The sequence below is a fragment of the Bos mutus genome, chromosome 18, assembly GCF_027580195.1.
Source record: "Bos mutus isolate GX-2022 chromosome 18, NWIPB_WYAK_1.1, whole genome shotgun sequence".
Lineage (NCBI taxonomy): Eukaryota > Metazoa > Chordata > Mammalia > Artiodactyla > Bovidae > Bos > Bos mutus.
In genome coordinates, this window is record NC_091634.1 from 60,231,099 (window position 1) to 60,252,569 (window position 21,471).

A 21,471-nucleotide genomic window follows, 5' to 3' on the forward strand; every position below is an offset into this window, starting at 1 on the left:
ACAACAAAAAGCAAACAATCCAAATAAAAAGTTGTCTAAGGACGTGAACGGACATTTCTCCAAAGAAGATATATGAAGAGGCAACAAATGAGAAAAGATGCCCAACATTCTTGGCAGTGAAAGTGGAAATGAAAGTCGTGCAGTCATGCCAGACTCTTTGTGACTCCATGGACTATACAGTCCACAGAATTCTCCATGACAGAATACTGGAGTGGGTAGCCAGTTCCCTTCTCCAGGGGATCTTCCCAACCCAGGGATCGAACCCAGGTCCCCTGCACCACAGACAGAGTCTTTACCAGCTGAGCCACCAGGGACATCCCCCAACACCCTTGGGGAAATGCAAATCAAAACCACAGTGAGATACCACTTCACAACCACCAGGATGGCTATTATCAAGAAACATATAATAACAAGTACTGGACAAGATGGAAAGAAATTAGAGCCCTCATATACTGTGGGGGAGAATATAAAATGGTATATTTCCTTTGGAAAATAATTTGGAGTTTCTCAAAAACATCAAACATAGCAACCATATGACCCAGCATTTCACTCCAAGGTATATACACTGGTGAAATGAAAAGACATATCCACACAAAAACCTGCACTTGAATGTCCTTAGTAGTACTGTTTTTAATGCCCCCAAAGTGGAAACAATGCAAACGTCCATCAACAGATGAACGGACAGACGAAATGTAATATACTCATACAATGGAGCGCAGTGCTGCTACACACTGCAATATGGCTGCTCCGTACAAACATCAGGCGAAGTGAAAGAATGACACGCACAGTCACGTGTTACACAGCTCCACTTTTATTACATGTCCAGAACAGGCACACACACACACTGGAAAGCAGATTACTAACTGTCTACGGTTGAGGCAGACTGAGAAACTGAGTGACTGCTAATGGTTATGGGGATTCTTTTGGGGTAATGAAAATGTTCTAAAATTTATTGTGGTGATAACTGCACAACTCTCAATGCATTAAAAACTACTGAATTGTACACTGAAAATCTATAATTGGTGTGGCATGTGAATTACATGTCAATAAAGCAGTTAAAAAAATAGGTCAAAGGAGAAACTGAGCTAGAGAGGTAAATTTTGGAGTTATCAGCATATACACAGTATTTATAACCAGTATTCTCAAAGACTTCTCCAGGGTTTTGCTATACAAAAAAGTGAGACGTGGTCCAAGGACTACGCCCCCTTTCTTCAACACCAGAGGTAGAGTGATCAACGAGCGGCAGCAAGAGAATTAGGTGAGCACGGTGTCCTGGAAGCACGGGAACCAAGTGTCTCAAGATCGACCCGTCGAACGCACCTGGCTTTCCCGAGCTGAGCGCTGAGACGCAGCCACTGACTGAGCAGACGTGAAGGTTCTCAGTGACCTTGACAAGAACAGTTTTGACAGAGACGTGTGGACAAACACACCTGATTAGAGTGGGTGCAAGGAGACCAGAAAGAGAAAAATCAGAGAATCAAGGAAAGAGAGGTTTTCCCTGTTTGTTTTTTAAATCAGAGAATCAAGGAAAGAGAGGTTTTCCCTGTTTGTTTTTTGGTCATGTCCGCATGGGATCTTCCCGGACCAGGGATCAAACCTGTGCCCCATGCAACTCTGCCTGGCTCTTAGTAAGCCACGAATAAATGTCTGCCATTAGCAGCATTGCTTCGCATACTACTGTTTAAGGTTGTGCACATTCCTTATTTTTAAAAACTGCAATAACCAACAAAAAACAGACTGTTATAAAAGGAACAGTCTACTCAGTAGGGAAGAGTTCAAAGACTCAAGTATGAAGCCTGGCTCAGGCTCAAGTCATTACAGAATTCTTCCAAGTACTTTCCCCACTCTGCTCCTGTTTCTCCACTTCCTGGGAACATGGGAGAAATAACACGTGCCATCCAACAGGGCTGTGAGCTCACAGGAACTCCATAAACATGAACTGTGCTGTTGGGTAATGGGTTCCATTTCAACTGAAACTCAATTTCTAAGTTCTGTGCCAGCTTCCTGCCCACATAGGTGGCCTTGATAGTCACATGGAATAGCAACATCCTTAAAAAAAACAACACCCTAGGAAAGGGTGTTGTTTTAATTTAGGAACATTTCACATGTCCATTTAAAAGAGACCAGACTTCTACAGTTCAAATAAGATGCCTGGTTACTGGTCATTCTATTGCTCCACAGGTCCCTGGAAGGAGGAGGAGAATCAGTTCTCCTGCCTGTCACCTGACAGACTCCTCTGCGGAATCCCACCAGTGTCGGGTCCCAGTGGGTTGCTGCAAGCGCCACTGGCATGCTGCCTGTCTGACAGTTTGTTTGCAGAACCCCGAGGAAGCAAAAGCACCCGCCGAGTGCAGAGCCCTGAGATTAGCTGCCTCACACAGGCCTGGCTTGAAATGTTTCCACCCTGGGCCCCACCTGTTGCTTTCTTTTAGGGCAGCTCAGATTGTGCATCCAAGGTAAAAATTTCTTATGCTCTAAGTCCAGCTAACTGGCAGAACCAGTTATCACATCAGAATTAAAAATGGGAAGAAGCCGTAAACTCGGGAACAAGGTGAACATACTCGGATTATTTCAGGATTGAAGGCTGGGAGAGAGTGGGGCCCTGTGAAGCCTGCTGCCTGGAGTTCTCTACACACCAAACGCTCTTGGTGTTTGGGGCTGAGCTCTGGGTTCTTTCTAGTTTATAATTTAATTGCTCTACCGAGAACAAACTAAATTTACAGGAAGGGCTATGTGATCTCTCCCCGTGACATCCTGTTAATAACTTACAGTTAATGAAGTCTGACCAAATGAGAGGCATGGTCTCTAGCAAAGACGTAAAAAGGTAAAAGCTCTCTGGGGGCAAACTTCCTGGGCATCAACCTGTGACATTGTGAGTTCACTCAAAGAGGCACAACAGCTGGAAGGTGAAGGGAAGAGATCCACTTTGAATAGCTTCCCCACCAACAGGCACAAGTTTCTGGAAATTACAACAGAGACAAAAACGAAACAAAAGCAGGAATGACATGGAACAATGAAGAAAAAATTAAATGAAAGACAGAGGCTGTGAAATGAGGTAAGCAGAATGTGATTTCTACCGTTTTAAACGTATTAGTCCACAGGGGCAAGCAAAAATCTGGAGAAACACATACCAAAGAGATCATAGAGAACTTTCACTTTCTGTATGTTTGAAATCTTCACAGTGAATATTCTGATTATTTCTGTGACAGGGAAAAAACCTAGGAAGAACCTATGCTTCCAGATTTGCTTGAAAAACAAAAAACTGCTAATCTAGAAACCATAAAGGCCTGTTAACTTCTTTTTCTAATAGGCCAAGCGCCTATTAGTTCATCCTTTGCAGCTTCTTCCAAAACCTTATCCTTTCCAGCCTGTTATAGGACGTTTCCCTCTTTTACAACCTTTTTTCTTCTAGAAATGCTGTCTCTGAATTCTTTCTAAACCCCTCCCGGTCATCTTACAAGCTATCTTTTTCTTTCAGATTAATTTCTTCCAAAAAGTCACCTCTAAGCTAGTTTTGCCAACCCTACAAAATCCACCAGGATGAACTAATAAATAATGGATTCTTTCCCATAAAATTACCTCTATCTTCACCTCTAAAATTAACATCCTTTTTTCATATGTATGTTCACTGAACAACTTTTATTTAGGTACCTACTCTATAGCATGAGCCATGCATACTCCAGATAGAGCTTTTAAAATTTCTCAACTACCATATCTGGCTCATAATAGGTACTCTGCAATCAACCAGAACAATGCTCCTTCTCAGAATAACAAACTTCAAGTTCAAATCCTAACAAACAAAGGGCTTAGTCTCACATGCCAACTCCAGCTAGTTAGTCTGAATTGGGCACCTGAGCACTTTGTTGAGGATGCTGAGTCCCTGCAGCCTCCATAATAAAGACTGAAGTATGTTTTGGGGTTATTTTTTAAATATTTATTTGCCTGCACCAGCATGTGGGATCTTTAGTTGTGGCACGTGGGATCTAGTTCCCTGACCAGGGATCAAACCCCGTCTACATTGGGAATGCAGAGTCTTGGCCACTGAACCACCCAGGAAGACCCGTAAAGTATGTTTTCAGCAGTTCTTTTTCACAGGCAAAAAACAAGGTGAGGGTCACTGGCTCTTGCCCTCTCTTTACAACCTGCTGGGGCCACCTAGTGTGACCCACATTGTTCTTATTTTTGGTCTATCTTGAGTCCAGTCACTGTGAAATGTTGCTAAATTTGAAGAAGGTGTGGGTGTGTGTATGTGGTGGGGAGAGGGGGTGGAGAAAGGAGGTACCTCTTTTCTTGAGAATCCTGAAGGTTCTATTGCAACTCAAAGGAAAATGACATGGCAATTTAAGCGGGTGGAGAAAGATGGTTTCATTACAAGGAATTTCCAATCTGAGTCAAACTTCAAGTGATAAGACCTTGGGCTGGTTTTCTCCACTCACAATCCATCTTCCCTGTTCTCAGTTTAATCACAATTGCATAAAATCAATAGACCCATGCAGTAAACCTTTTCCACATTCCCCAAAGTTTATTCAACATTAGCTTCATTCACTTCTCTACTTACCCTCTCCCCAAGGTATCAAATGACAGGTAAGACAAGTAAGCTGGGCTTTACCACTCCCCGTGCATCATTCTCAGAGTGCAGCAGCCTTCCCGTGCTCTTCCCACATACTAACAGGACAGAATGGGGATAACTCGAAGGAAAGACTTCCAGGTGCTGGTTATCAACAAGTTCACTTTGTGAAACTACATTTACCCATTCTGTCTACCATAAGAATACTACGGAAGAGTTCAGAACAGCCCTGTCCGAGACAACTTTCTGCTACAATGAAAATGTTCTGTATCTGTGCTGTCCAACTGTAGTCCTCACTAGCACTCCGTGGCTCCTGGGCACCTGAAATATGGCTGCTGCTGCTGCTGCTGCATCGCTTCAGTCATGTCCGACTCTGTGCGACCCCAGAGATGGCAGCCCACCAGGCTCCGCCGCCCCGGGACTCAAAGGAAATTCCAAACTTTAATTGACGGTAATTTAAATAGCCATACATGACTAGAGGCTACTATACTGGACAGTGCTACTATACTGGACAGAAGAAAGAGAATATATCCAGCCTCATGGAAAAAAAAAAAAAGGAAAGCTCTGAAAGTCTACCCTGTAACTTCCCTCTGCATATCCCGAGGACAGAGGAAGAGTTAGGTCCTCTACTGCCATAGAAACAGAGCCCGCCACAGCCGTGAGCCCCAGGAGGCGCAGTGCTGACAGTGGGCCCTATGTGACTCAGCAGGTACTCTTCCTCCGGGCGTAGAGAACAAAATGATGACGGGCTTCCAGTTTCCTGCTTCCCTGTCCATAGTGTTCACTCAACAGAATGATGCCACTGACAGGGCTTTATGGAACTTCTGAGCAGGAAGCGAACAGAACACAGCTAGCTAACCCCACTGATTTTCCCAAAGAGAAAAACTAGAACCAGAAAAGATTTACTCATGAAAAAGTCTTTTTACACAAGTGAAGCAAAAAAGTAAGCAACCTACAAGGAATTTAAAATGTTCAATGAAACATAAAACTCAATGAGCAGGTTAAAAAAAAGTAGGTAAGAAAGAAAGACTGTACTGAAAGGTCAGTCAGTCAGTGCTTAGTTATGTTTGACTCTGCGACAGCATGAACTGCAGCCTGCCAGGCTCCTCTGTCCATGGGAATTCTCCAGGCAAGAATACTGGAGTGGGCTGCCATGTCCTCCTCCAGGGGATCTTCCTGATGCAGGGATCAAACCCAGGTGTCCCTCATTGCAGGCAGATGCTTTACTGTCTGAGCCACCAGGGAAGCAATAAGAAAGAGTACGGCATACAGAAATAAAGAGTTGGAAAATATGGAACTGTTTAAGAAACACGAAGGATAGAAGAAAAAGGTCCAATACATGACTTCAAAGATTCTCAAAAGGAAAAATGGGAGACAATCAAACAAAGGCAAAATATGAAGGGATACATGGATACACTTTGAAAGACATGAACTCTCATATTCAAGGACAAACAGCAAGCAAGAAATATAGAAACAGATCAAACCCTGGACATACAACAGTAAGTTTGCAGAATACCAGGAACAAAGATTATAAAGCAACTAAGAGAAAACACAAATTAACTGTTTAGAGCTGAGAATCAGAATTCTCAACTGCAATATCAAAAGCTAGAAGATAATGAAATGGAATAACATTGCCCAATTGCTGAGAAAAAAATTACTGCCAAAACAGATTTTTATACTCTGCTAAATTATCACTCAATAGTTACAGCAAATAAAAACTCTTTTTATTTGCAAGCAAAAAAAAGAAAGTGTTTAGGAACTTCCCTGGTGGCCTAGCAGTTAAGAATCCACCTGCCAGGACTTACCTGGTATTCCACTGGCTAAGACTCTGTGCTCCCAAAGCAAGGGGCCTGGCTTCGATCCCTGGTCAGGAAACTAGATTCTACACAGCAGAACTGAAACGATCCTACACGCCAAAACTAAAACCTGGCACAGTCAAATAAACGACAAAAAAAAAAAAAAAAGAATCCTCCTGTAATGCAGGAGACATGGGTTCGATCCCTGGTCCAGGAGCTAAGACCTCACATGCTATGGGTATTTACCACAGCTGCTGACCCTGCGCTCTGGAACCCATGAGCCATACCCACTGAGCCCGCACACCATAACTACCAAAGCTAGACAGCGCCCAGAAGCCCATGCTCTGCAACAGAAGAAGCCACCACAAGAAGCCCACGTACCCAACTAGAGAGCAGCCCACATTCACTGCAATTAGAGAAAGCCCATGTGCTGCAACGAGGACCCAGCACAGCCAAAAATAAATACATAAAAACTGTATAAAGTGTTTATGTTTAACATATTCTCACTGAAAAAATTTAATGCCTACCTCTACAAGAAGGAAATTAACTCAGAAGGATGAAGTATGATGAAAGAAGGAACAGTAGGCAAAAAATCTGCTAAGCAGGTGGGTGACTCCAACCAAGCAGACATTATCAAATAAGAGGCTAATTCTAGAGTATAAAAACAGAATGAAGTGGAATTAGAATACTCAATCTCAACAATGTTTAAGACAAACTGTGGGTTCTTTTTTATTTGGGAAGAGAGAAGTGATATTAATTTCACATTAGATTATTTTCAAACATGCAGGCCAAAAATTTAAGAGTAGCCTCTAAAAGAATTGAAAGCTCCCAAATGGAGATAAAGAAAACTTATACAGTAGAAGGAAGGAAAGCAAAAAAACACAAACAAAATACATGATATATAACACAAGATAACTATATACAGTAAGATATTAAATTAACACAGTTGTATTCACAGTATTTTTTAAATGAATTAAATTTGCCAATTAAAAGTCTTGGATTAGCTTGAAAAAAAATCCAACTGTCTGTCATCTACAGAAGATACATCTAAGACATTAGGACACAGGGACGGAAAATAAAAAGACAGGAAAAGACACCAGCCAACAGTTACAAAAAGAATACTGACATTAATACCAAACAAAATAGACCAAAAGAAAAAGTATGTGAAATAATAAAGAAAAACAATCTGAATAAATGCAAGGGAAAATCTGATAAAATAGCCATTTGTAATATTTAATTTAACAAATTAAGAACACAAGGGAATTCACCTTTGAGGGAATGAACACTATCCAACAAAAACACAGACAATGCTTTTAATGCAAGAAGCACTTTCTTCACTAGGAGGAAAACAAGAATGCCCATGGTTATATAGATTCAAATAAACTCTAACACAGGAAGTTGTCAGTAATCCTAAAGCAGGAAAGAGGAGTCACACACAAGAGAATTAGAAAAGAAGAAACAAAACAGTTATTATTTACCAATGTGACTCGCTTGGATTTTCTCTGTAGATGCTTTCCATTAAAACAATTAGACCTACACGAGTTGAGCAAGTCTGCTGAATATACCAGAAACCTGAAGTAGTTATAAAAACATTTTAAATACTACTTACAGCAATAACAAAAACTATAACGTACCCATGATAAATCTAATGAAAAAAGATTCGAGATCTTCAGATAATTACTCAGTTTTACCCAGAGACATTAAGTAGTTACTTTTACTGATCACTTACTATCCGCTGGGCACTGTTTTGAGAGAGGTGGATATGTCAGTAAGCTCAATAAATTGATACAAAGTACATACGAAAGAATTATTATGTCTCACTTAACCTTAACCACGACCCCACACTGCCTCTCCCAAGAAGGGGTGTCTCGTGTGCACTGGTAAGTACAGTTGTCTTCAGGAAGGCGTGTCTCATTGCAGGCATCCCCCAGACAGGAACCTCTGACTCGGACAAGTCAAGGCTCCAAAAGACATTCTCAGGTGATACTGAGGCAGACTTGACTGGAATTACCCAGCCTCTAGCTGTCTAAGACTCTCAACTGAAAGCAAGAAGGTCCTCTTTTACCAGATGAGATCACAGCACAGCACACACCTGGGAAGCAGAGACTGGGACCTGATCTGCATCAATCTCGTAAGGACACAGACCAGCTCTGAAGCAAGCAGATCTCCATGTGAGGCCTAGCCACGTCACTTTAACATCATGTGGTCTTCCCATTTCTAGCAACAGATCAATGTAGATTCCTCAGACTTGAGATGCTTCATGTATTAGGACTGTAAGCTGCTTTGCAAAGTCAAGAACTTGGTGGATATTCAATTACTTAAGTCTTTTCAGTAACATTTGAAAATTCTGGCTAATGGAAATGCAATATTTTTTTTGCACTTTGCAACTTTTCTATAAGTCTGCTGCTGTTGCTACTGCTAAGTAGCTTTAGTCGTGTCCGACTCTGTGAGACCCCATAGGCGGCAGCCTACCAGGCTCCTCTGTCCCTGGGATTCTCCAGGCAAGAACATGGAGTGGGTTGCCATTTCCTTCTCCAATGCATGAAAGTGAAAAGTGAAAGTGAAGTGGCTCGGTCGTGTCCCACTCTTCGCGACCCCACGGACTGCAGCCTACCAGGCTCCTCTGTCCATGGGATTTTCCAGGCAAGAGTACTGGAGTGGGTCACCATTGCCTTCTCCTTCTGTAAGTCTGAAATTATTTCAAAGTTTAAAAAAAGTAAAAAAAAAAATTCTTTTCTTGTATCTGTTAGGTCCATTCCCATCAGGTTCATGGGTAGACCCAATTTTATAAAGACGGCAATTGATAAACTCAATGTAAAACTCCAATAAATATCCTAACAGTTCCTTCCCCACAGAAGCTGTCAAAGCTGATTTTAAATTTTATATGGAAGCAAAAAGCACCAAAAATAACTAACCAGTTTGTATTGTTTTTATTGTTGTTGTCTGTAACATACAGAACTGTTTATTCTGCTGCTTGCAATACAAAGACATAGAGAAATGTTATTGTTTGTGCAATATAGTAGGGGAAAAAATTTGTAACTGCCCACTAGGGTCAGTTCGCCAGATGTCCTGTCACTAAGAAAAACAGCTATAAACAGCGCAGTTCCTGATACTCTGTACTTCATTTTGCTGATTCTATCCGGATTCCCCTCTTTGTCCCCTAGAAAGCTTTATTTAGACAACACAGCTTTGAAAGAGAATAAATAACAAGTTGAAAGGATTTGCCTTTCCACACAGCAAGACAAAACTACAGTAATTAAGAAAGTATTAGCACAAGGATAGACAACTTGGCCAATGGAGCAGAACGAAAAGCCCAGGACCAAACCTACGCCTGGAAGAAAACTTGATTATGTTGACAGAGGTGTTTGGAAACTTGATAAAGGTAGCTTTGCAAATCAGCAGGAAAAGGCTTTACCATTCTTCACTTGCTGTTGGGAGAGCTGGCTATTCATATGGAAGAAGGAAAAGAATCCTCATCTTATCCCATTCAAACAACTTAATTCTCCATAGCTTAAGGACTGAAATATGAAAGACAAAATTCAGAAACTTTCAGAAAACAATATAAGATATCTCTCTGACCTCAGGGAAAGACCTTTCTTAAGACACAAAATGCATAAGCCATGAGGGAAAACATTGGAATATTACATTAAAGGTAAATTAACCAAAAGAAATTGCAAAGAGAATAAAGAGATAACCCACAAACTGGGAGATATACATCTGTATAACATGCTTCAGATGTGTCTAGAAACAAAGGAAACAAAAACAAATTCATATTATATGGACCAGTAAGCAAAGGAGGAACCATCCAATATGGATAAAAGACATGAACAAGCATGATCATTTAAAAACATATTAGCATATTAATTATATGTAAATATTATGTCAAGTATATAAATAACAAAAATCACAATGATATACCATCTCACACTTACTAGAGCTTGCCAAAAACTCAAGTATAACAATATCAAGTTTTGGCAAGAACCTGGAACAAGTGAATATATGCTGTCTGGGGAGTATAAAATTGGTACCAGCACACGGTCATCTACTGGGCAGTATTTAATCAAGAGTTGGAGCCTCTTGATGAGCCTATGACCCAGCGATCTCATGACTAAGAATGTACTCTAGAAAAACTCTCACTCAAACATGCAAGGAAACACCAAAATATTCTCAAACTGAAAATAACTTTAATATCCACTGATATCCAAGAGAATGGATGGATAAATGGTGATATTTGTGCTATATTCATACAATAGAGAAGAGCAACAAAGACGAACGTGTTAGAGCAGCAAATAGTACAGTGGATTTACAGAGCCCAAATCCAATCTTGAGGTGTATCTATAGACAGAGATATAACAAGATGAGACATTATGAAGTTTAAATTGAATACTGTAAATACTATTTCGGATAAAAACAGGGAGTAAAAAGTAGGAACATACACAGGATGATCAACAGGAGAATCAGGGCAGAGGTTACCTTCGGGAAGGGAAGGAGAAACCTGTGAACTGCACGAGGGCCACACAATTACATCTATAACGTTCTATTTACTTATCTGCTTGGTAGGTAAGCACATTCTCTCTTGAAAGCCTCAAACAGCTCATTTTTGAAAAGATTCCAAGAGACAAGAATTCCTATTCAGAGTCACACCACTATTTGATTTCCTAAAATGTGCAAGTGAAACCAAAACTAAAATAGCACAAACCCCTGTGACCCTTCCATCTTGCAGTCACAGGACTGGGGCTTCACAGAGTTCAACTAATGTGAACGGACAGGAAAAGGAAGGGGCAGGCTCCAGCCTGGATCCCATGACAAGATGTACCCTGGGGACCCTCCGGGAAAAGAGAGCAAAGTTATTCCGCTATTTTATATAAGTGATAATCATGTTTTACAAATTGTTTTGAACTCCTTAGGGAAAAGGTATTTTGTAATCATGCCATCAATTAAAAATATTGAGCCCCACTATACCATCTAAGAGAAATTTGAATTATCAGAACAGAGGTTCCTACTGCTTTTTCCTTGTTTGAGCAAGTTGGTTAAAGTCATCTCTGCAGGATGTATCTACAATCCTAGAGGCCTGGATACCTTCAAGGCCCACAACTCCCCCTCCCAGTTCCCTGCTTCTGCCCTTTTCTCTTAGTTATTGCTGGCTCTTAGGCATCAAACGCTGGCTTCCTGTTCCCCCTCACTGAGCTCTGGAGACTTGGAACTGGTAAAAGGCTTTGAAGAAAAGTACAAAGCCAGGAAAACACGGAATGGAGACAGCTCTGACTTTCCAAAGGAAAGCAAATCTCAACAGTTGTAATAACCTTTCAGACTTTCCTTCGTCTGTAGCTTACATAAGACGTGGTTCAGACACGAGGACCGAAGAAGTACTGTTAAGTCACTCAAGTTGGAAACGGTGAAAACTCGGGTTCTGGCGGGGCAGAGAGGCTGAAGACAGGCATTCTGGATGTTGGTAGTATAACCCTGGCTTGTTTTAAGTCTTGGTGTCTCTAGCATCCCCTCTTCACCATCCCACAAAGACACTGGCTCAAGGGTTCACTGAGTGTTATTCTAAGTGCTTTATTAAACCTGAAGTCATAAGAGCACAGACCCTGGGCGAATCCTCTCTGTGTGAGGTGGTCAGCACCAGGCGCCATGCCACCATTTCACAATGGAGAAGAAGCAGGCATGCTCGTGGCTTTTATGAGTCTCATCATTAGGACCACAGTCATCCCTTAATCCAGAAATTCTGTTCTAGTACACAGCCTCAGGCCCTCTAACCCAAGGACTCTGTTTCATGGTCCTTTTACACTACAATGCTGTTTTAATGAAGAGTCTGAATGCTCAAATGCCAATCTCATTGGTCAGGTTACTGTGACAGTTCTCTAAGCACAGGCCTTCCTCATTCTATTCTGCTGTCCTGCACTTTGAATTCAGGGCTTGCTGTCAGCACGGAAAGCACCAGAGTTCTGATATGGCAGCCCTTTGGCTATGTTCAACCGAGGGATTTATCTTCCACAACCTACTCAAATCCTCCCCCAACAGCTACCAAAAATTCCCCTGGTGAGAAATGCTATTATGAGAAGGAGTGGCTGCTTTGTGACTCACACTGTTTCATTAAAAAGATTTTTTTTTTCCAAACAAATGTTCAGTAGAAGAATCCAAAGGTTTTCCAAAGCCACAGCAAAAACAGAACAGCTCATAATACTATTTCTCAAAGGTCTGCCACTTCATAGGAGATTCCTATACCTCAGAATACTGGAGATGCTTAGATCCACTATTCTTTCACATTGCATTTGGTCTCTGCATTTGAGAGGAGGTAGGAAATGGACGGATTAAACACAGCCAACATGACTGGGCTTGTTCAGATATTAAGATGGAAGGCAGCTAGTCTGCAAGCCAATCCTGAACACAGGCCTTGAATTTAACCAGAGTTCGCCAGGGCAACTGGCTGCAATGGTATGAATCTTTCAGCCATTTCTGACCAGGATTGAGGAAATCTAACGTTACATTTCGTAATGCTTATTACAGTAGTGGGCAGTGTTGTCACAAAGTTTCTTTGAAAAGCTGACTTAGATGGTGCTGTACCTCTGAGGGCATTAGAAGTGTGTATGATCTAAAGAGAATAAAACAGTATTACAGAAAACTCATTTGTATTTATGTAAACCAAATGCTCCGTCGGTCTAGACTGGAATCCCTAGGGCTCCCTCAAATCCTTGCAGGATTCCTGGAGTACTAAGGTGGGAATCAAGATAAAGAATCCTAGTAGCTTTCTCTAAAGAAAAGCACCATCTCAGCAGGGGTAGGGATTAGGGGTGTTCTCCAAACACTGGAGAAATGTGGGCAAAATGACCAAGCTGGCTAAGGTCTTGGGGGGCTCAGTCTTGCATTCTCCTACCTCTGTCTCAGATCGTGTGGGCGACTCCAGATTTAAGTTTCTCCACATGCTAAAAATCAACTTCGACCTTAAAAGACACTGTACAATACAGAGGTGACTAATTACAGAATAACTTTTTGAAGCATGGCTTATTTAATTACATTTTGTAGAGGGCTGAAGGTATGATCAATAAGCAAGCTGGGGCCATGGTAAGCCGAGTGTAACTCACCAAGACCAAGAGGCCACATACACGGAAATGCAAAGAGAGGTTTCTCCAAAGATTATCCTTCAGAGACTAAGGTATCACCTCAACAGCCAAAGTCCACGTAAAGTCTTTCAGCATGGAACATTCTATATTCTTTACTTTGGGTAAAAAAAACAAAAACAAAAAACACACACCTCAAATATAACACAGATTTTAAAATTTCTGGGGGAGAAATAACATTTTGGTCACCAGCGTTGCCTTCAAAAATTACTTAAAACAGCGTTAAAGTGTCAATGTCGTGGAGCTCACAGACAAACACAACACCAAGAAGGAAACACTCTTACTTACATTTCCTTAAGTACATTTTGGCTTAGGATAAATTTCACAGACATGGGTTAAAAGGGTGGTGAATAAGGCTTCCAGAAAACAGTGTTCAGTGACCAGAAAGAAAAGAGGCTCTAGGGATGACAAAGATACTGAAGGGCAAAGATAATTTCAAAAAAATGTTTTTCTTTTGCAATTTCCATTGAGAAGAGGACCGCTCGTGTTGGCACATATGAGGAATTTCTTCTTAGTAGGCTCTTGCCTGGAAACACAAAGAACAGATGACCTGCCCCAGCCCAGACAGAGGACTGAGGAAAGAAGGGAGAGTGTGAGCCAAGAGTAGGGAGGAGACCATCCCCGTAGCAGCCTCATGGACAAGCACATGAATCTGTCTGTGTGTTCAACAGAGGAACGAAGAAGAAGGTCAAATCTTCCACAGGCTGCAGTATTCAGACTCTCTCTCAGAGGAGTGAGGAAGCAAAAATTCTTAGAAAGAACAAAGTAATGCTAATCACCTTCACCATAAGTATATATGCCCAGCACCTAAGGATACTGGAAGCAATCAATCTCAGTTGAATAATCAATGTCTTAGTTCAACAGATCTACACATACAGTTTCATACTTTGTCAATTAAAAAATAAAATGAAAAAGGTGCTTTGTCCACATTAAAGTCTGGATTTATCCTAAGATCTTGACTTGTCTAGCTTCCCGGCTGGGGATAGAAGAAAGAGGATATAACTCAGGAAGCCCTCCTGCAGCACAGGCAGCTAACAGCAAACACACCTCAGGAGAAAAACCAGGGGAGGAGAAGCACGGAGGAGGGGACCCTGCCCCAACCACCTTCTGTTCAGAGCGTCGGGGGACTAGGGCAGACCAGCTCAGGCCTGCCTTCAGGAGAAAAACGCTTGGTACCGCATGAAAGAAAACGGCCAAAGAGTGAACAATGCTTTTCTGGGTGGATATACCCTCTGGGAGCAATAGAAGATAAGATCTGTGTGGATTCCACTTGGGAATCTAGTTTAGAGATGTTGAAAGGGATGAATGCATAAGAAAAGCATTTGGAGTTCTCTGGGGAGAGAAAAGTTAAATCCATGGTAGGGGTGCCTTTCATTTATAGAGGGTATTCTGACCATATTTTTAGGATCATTTGTGACAAATTCAGGTTCTACTGAACTCTGGGAGCTGCATTTGTTAACGAGGCTCTGGAGAATACTGGGCAGAGTCAAGTTTGCAAACCCTGTGAACCATTCACAGAAATCAGGAGAGCTCAGTGTTCGCATCTGCCTCCTTCTCACTACAGATTTGGGAGTGCACTATAAATTCTTACCATGCTTCCTCTAACTTTACAGGGCGCAGCCAACTCCTCCTTCCTCTTTACTCCCAGCAGAGCAAGGCTGTACTCTTGATTCCAGCAACTCCAGGGAGATCTCAAGGTAAACAGTCTCACCAGTCTATAAGTACCCCAGCTGCTGCTTTAAGATTCAACTTGGTTCTTTATCTGCTTCACACTTGAGGGTTGCTCTTCAGGTTATTCACTCACACCCACAACTCACCCCTCATCCATTCAACCTATCAAAATCAGGAGCCCAACTGTTGGTTTCAAGGATAAGCATGTGACCTTATGAGGAAATAAAGATTCAGAGGTGAAAACTGCCAGGTCTCATACTCAAGCCTACACCCACCGTCATCACTAGGAACCATCTGATTGAGACAGGCCATGACAAAGCTTGGAAAAGAGACAGACGAAAATTTGTAAGCATTCATTACAAGACTAGTAACAGGATTTAAGTTTTGGACTAACTTCGAGATTTTGGTACCACAACCTCAGTGACCCAGTCATTAAAAACACCCCCTACTTAAGGGTTAGTAAGAGCAAGACCAAGAGCCCATTTAAGTTACCACCACTTCCCTATGACATTTCCCCCAATTTTGAAACTGTCAAAATTGAAGTTTAGTTTTAAAATTGGGTTTGCTAAAATATAAGTGCCCAATAAACTTGGGTTGAATATCATATCTGTAAAATACAAAGCATGTTCCTTTTCCCAAAAGCAACTAGAGCTGCATTTCTGGTAAAGAGTGGCTTTGGCTCAGAGAGTATTCCTTGTGACCTGTTTGGGGGTGTGTGTCTGTTTAATGGCAAAATGTACACATCCCATACAGAGTGAAACCACTGTTTTTTTGCAACACCTTTCAAACCCCAATGAGGAAGAAGTAACTGTGACCTTCAAGAAATGATCTTCTCCTCAAGGGAACCCTACTTTTCTTTTATAGCAAACAAGCCCTCATGGTAACAGAGAACTAAAAACTCTTCTTTGTAAAAAGTCTTCCAAAAAAAAAACTAGTCTTCATTAAGGATAGAACTTTTGCAGGGCAAGGACTCATCCTGCTACTTGGAGGCCACGGAATGGTTTTCCTTCTCCAGAATCCATAGAAAGGACCATTACATCCAGCACACACCTAGAGTGAGGCACAAAGAGGCTTTCTGATGTACTTCAATGGGATTGGCAACTCTAATTAAGAATAGAGAAGATCAAATCACTTGAGAACCCCAGAGTGTCAGCAAAACAGAACCCATGAGATATCCTGCTAGCAGGTTCGAAGACTTACCAAAAGTCACCTTCTACTGGCCCCTTTGATGGCCTGGTGACAACAGAGAACAGTTCAGTTTCCTGAACATGCATGTATACACACACATGACTAAGATGGCGGAGGGAGATCTCAATGACCAGCCATTTCATACTCAGCCCAGGAAAACGGGCAACCTCTTCCTTCCAGCATGCTGGGTCTCTGTATTTTCCCCCCACATTTGGCAATCTGCATTCTGAATTAAACAGGACTATAAAAGGATGACCAGACCTCCAGAATACCACCCAGACAACCATTAGAGGAGTAAAAAGCCTTATAGCAAAACACATTTTAATGTGAAAAGAAGGAACTCAGACTCTATTAGGCGGCTCTTCTCAAATGGCATTTGTTATTACGGATGGCCCCTTCAATACAGGTCAGATTTCAGCAGAGAGCACTTGCTTTCATTCTGGACAAAGAGTTCACACAATTCTAAGTCTCTCTGCCCAGCAGATTCTGAGGAGGTGAAAGAAGGCAGAGAACTACAGAAGTGACCCCTGTAAGATAACTACTTCCCATTGTATGTTACTTGGCTTTCGTAAACACCCTCTCGTGAGACCACAACAGTGGCCTGGTAAGGTGGGCAGAGCAGGTATTATCTCCATTTTAACAGGTGGAGAAATGATTGACTTCAAGGTGAAATGACTCGCTTGCACAAGGTCACAAGTCAGGCAGTGAAGGAGCAGCCGAGCAGGAGAGGAGCCCAGCCCTCTGACAAGCAGGCCAGTGAGATTTCCACAAGGTTCCCCAGCTTCCTTGTGTTTCAGGATGAGAGGAAGCAGAGGGTAATGGCTAAGAGGTCAAATGGATTCCGACACTGGCAGGCCTGCACTGCAATCCCAGCTCTGCCTCCCATTAGCTGTCTGGCCTTGTGGGGGTTCCTAAACCTCCCTCTACACCTCAGTTTCCTCACCTGTAAAATGGGAATAAAACCATGTTACCTCCTACTGTTACAGTAATGAGTAATGATATGATGGACATACAGCATTCAATTCATTCACTCAACAAATATTTGTGCCTGGCACACGCAGTGTAGGAGTTAGAACAGTGATCAAGAGGCACAGTCTTGCTCCCGTGGAGTAAAAGTTCAGTTCAAGTAAACAGAAACAGTAAATGGATAAATAAAGCGTGTTAAGTGCTATTACGGTAACAGGTGAGTGCTGGGAGAGACTGACAGGAGGGAGGCGATTTTTAAGAGTGGTCCTTGAGGAGAAATTTAAGTTAAGCCTAAAGGGATCATAAAAGGTTATCCTTGTATGGAATGGAAGGAAAAGCCTTCCAGGCAAAGAGAACAGAGTGTGCAAGCTAGGGTCACAACCCTGGCGGAGGCAAATGTGACTGCCATGTATCCTCCCAGGATTTGGGGAACAACCTTTACAGGCTGTATCTGTATTTTAAAAATAACAAAGACAAGACTCAAAAGAGGTGAGGTGTCTCGTCCAAGGTCACAGCTCCTGGGACCCTAGCATTCTGCCCCTTGACACAGCATCAGTTCATTCCCTCTGAGGAAGCCTCGTGCTCACTGAACTCCCCTACTTACTCCACAGACAACTGTTTTCTGTGCCCATGAAGAGATCCAAAAGCACCTTGGAAACACAAACAACGACATCACAACAACTTCCAGACACCTCGTCAACCGTGCCCTGAAACCCTTACTCCTCTGCTCCTCAGACACAGGAGTGAGAACTGCTGGGACCTTACCCAAAGGCCCCAGGATGGAAACAAGTTCCTCGTCTTACAGCAAGCGAGCAGCGAACAAGAGAGGAAAGGGATGTCCTGGAAGGAAGGGCCTGTGGCCTGTTTCAGAAGGCGAGAGAGAACCACCACTGCAGAAGAACAGAAGCATCAAAGTTCCTCTCAAATGAGCTGCACAGGAAAAACTAATTATTTCACTTGACTAAAACAACAAATCCCTAAGGCAGTGGTTCTCAATCAAGCCCCAACCAAGAGCGCTCTGAAATTTGTGGGGGCGCTGAATGGGCAGAGCCAGGCATGTTCAATGCCTACAAAGGCCAGGATGGCCCTATGATGACCATGCTGCTACCCTAAATATTAACAGCAGCCCCCTACAACACACACTTCAATGTCAATCCCTCAAAGGATTAATATGCTTCAACTTTTCCTGTAGTCCCTGGTTCAGCAGCTCTTCCTAACCTCTAGCTGGAAAAAAAAAAAAAAAAAAAAAAAAATTAAGGTTTTACAGCTGAGGAGTCTGAATTTTAGAATCCAAATCCAAGCTCATAACTCTGGCATGGAACCTGGTGGCAGAATAAGGAAAAAGGACTTTCTGGTAAAAGAGAAAAGAAATTTGAGCGGAAAAAGGGAACTCCTACTCTAAGATTACATTCCTTCTACACACAAAATTCGACCTGTGACTTTTGAGAACTGTCTTATCGTGCTTTTCTGTTTAAACTCAGACACTAATGACAGTTCTCTTAAAGACTTAACTACAATCACCTCAAAAATACACCTGACCCTTTCTGGACCAAATTTTATAAGGAAGATTACTAAGTTCAAGACGTCTAAAGCTGATCAAATGATGTCTGAAAGTGCCAGAGGTAATCACACCCTCCATCTCTTCAGGGCAGAGTCCATGATATCTAGAAGTCTGTTCATGGATTAAAATTCCATCCTAGCAATTAAAAGCCACTTTCAAGGATTACCCTAAATTAGTCACTATTCCTCCCTAAAACTCATTTCACAATCAGTTTAAAGAATTGAAAAAAAAAATTAACATTATTTCCAGAAATAGAGATCCAAAGTGTCTCCCCTATTTCACAAGAGCAAGCAGTGATCCAACAGATAAATCCTCCATAGAGCAATCTTTCTTCTACACAGTATCTAAATTTTCTGAAGTCACCCAAAGGAGTCTGAATATGTTAACTTCTTTACTCCAACTCACCAATTAGTAAATAGCGGCCCCACACCCCTTCTGACCAATTTTCTGGAGGCCTAACCTGGTTTCTCAGGTTAGCTAAGCAGACAGACCTGTTTTCCTCCAGAAGCTCCTGCCAGTGTCTTTTCTGCCCTGCCAGAGTCTAGGAAATCCTCTTCCAGCTTTTTGCTGACCTGTCACCATAAGTTCACAAAATGAATTCATCCAGGTCCTTTGACTCCTCCTTTCCCCCTGACATGTGCCAACAGCGGGGCAAGAGAACTGCCATGTCTTGGTCACAAAAAGATGCAGAATACCCAAGCACTTTAGCATGGAGGAGAAGAAAAAAGATGGAGGGATCCAAGAGTCGCTGAGCCAAGGCTGCTACTGCATGCAGCACGGGTAACCAGAGCCCCGGTCCCGCAAAGCCTCCCAGGGAGGCTCCCTGGCTGGGCCCTCCGACCAGCAGGCCACACCTGTCTATGGCAGCAGCCTGTCGGCCGCTCCATTTTAAACAATTCAGATTTCCAGCACAGCCGCAAAACTGGGCACCCACTTCTCCAGCAAGAGCAAGTGCCCTCATCCAAACCCCACTTGGCCCCAATCTTCTTTTCACATCCTTTGTCTGAGATGCTCGGTCAAATTGGATCCTTCTGTGTTACCGGTGCACCCAGCACAATGCAGCAGTAACAGAAACGAAGCACGGAGGCCGACTTGCGATCAGCCAGACTTCTCTGAGGACGGGGAGGCCAATGAATGAGACTTCAACAGGCATCCACAAGTGAACCAACGCCTCAAGTCCTCACACACCTGGCTCTCCTCGGCCTCTCAGAAAGCCTCTAGAGCGTGGGTATTCCATTCATCCCTTGGCTTCGGGAACCAAGGGCACGACAGCCAGCCCAGGTCGCGCACTCTACCTCCAGACCTTTTGCGTGCACGCGTGCGAAGGTGCGGGGTACCTCGGCGCGCCCTCCCTGGCACCCCACCCTCCGAGGCCTCCGGCGCCCGCGGACTCACCACTGTGCGAGCTGAACCACCGGGGTGCGATGTGCAGAGGTAGAGCATCCGCCAGCGAGGCTCGGGAGCCCAGGTACAGCATCCCGTCTCTATGGTGACCGCCACCCGTCTCCTGGTAACCATTGCCGTGGGCATAGGTGGAGTCGGACGCCGACCCTCCGCTGCCGGGCGCCCTCTCGGCGTCGCCAGCCCCCCGGGAGGCGGGGGTGTAGAGGCCAAAGGACACCCCGCCGGCCGAGCTGGGGTCCATGCCCATGCCCGCCACGGAGCTGACCGAGCGGCTGCGGAGCCCCATGGCCCCGCCACCCGCCCGGTAGTGCCCGAAGTGGGGCGCCCCTCCCGGCGGGGGCACGGCGCTGTCGTCGGTAGAGACCCCCGGGAAGGGGCCGCGCGAGCGGGCCGCCGTGCTCTGCTTGCCGCCCATGCTCGCCCGGGCCCCGGCGGGGCGGGAGCCTGCAGGCCGAGACCCTCCCCCTGTCCTCAGCGGCGGGGGCAGGGCTGGGCGGGCATACGGGGGAGGGGGGGGACAGAAAGGAGACCGGAGGGGAAGGGAAAAAGAAGGAAAAAGAGAGGACCCGGACGGGACCCAGACTACGGGCTGCAGGCGTCCTGAGCCCGGCGCATGTTTCCCCTCACGGTCCGGAGAGGCGCGGCGCGCGGGCTCGGCGCGCCCCAGGCCGCCCCCGGGCTCCCGAGGGCCGGGCGCCGCGGGGAGGAGGCCGCCCGCCCAGCAGCGGCCGCCGGAGGAGGAGGGCGGGGGCGCCGGCGCGTGCCGCCTCAGGACGCCGCGGCCGGGACGGCGGCCCGGACCCCCGAGGCCCGGGCGGGCTGCGGCGCCGGCGGCCCGCGGATCTCGCGAAGCCGCGCTCGCGTCGCGCTCTCGGCCCTGCCGCGCGGGCCCCGCCGGCCGCGCCGCTCGCTCCCGGGCTGCGCTCGCCGGCGCTCCTCGCCGCCGCGGAGACAATGGAGGGCGACAGCGCGCAGGCGCGACGGCACCCCCGCCCCCCGCCCCCCGCGTTAACCCCTTCGCGGCCCGCGCGGCGCCGGGCGGGGACACGGGGCGGGGACGCCTCGCCCGCCCTGCCCGCCCCGCCCCGCCCCGCCCGGCCCGGTCCGACGGCCTCGGGGCAGGAGTGGCCCGAGCCGTTGGGGCTCAGGACCAGAGGCGACGCGGCACCTTTAAGCCCCCGAGAGCAGCTGGTCATT

The 21,471-nt window shown here is 44.7% G+C and overlaps 1 protein-coding gene across 3 annotated transcripts in view; it reads right to left on the reverse strand.

Annotated features, from left to right (window-relative positions):
- Window positions 1-21,203, reverse strand: part of ZNRF1 (zinc and ring finger 1) — an 87,228-nt gene extending 66,025 nt beyond the window's left edge. The window contains exon 1 of one of the 3 annotated variants that reach the window (XM_070388711.1): window positions 20,266-21,203. In XM_070388711.1, coding sequence (XP_070244812.1) covers window positions 20,266-20,689 — 424 coding nt within the window. In that variant the 5' untranslated portion in view covers window positions 20,690-21,203. The remainder of the gene's footprint in view (window positions 1-20,265) is intronic. The other 2 variants (XM_070388710.1, XM_005894314.3) reach the window with 2 other exon arrangements.
- Window positions 21,204-21,471: the final 268 nt, after the last annotated feature.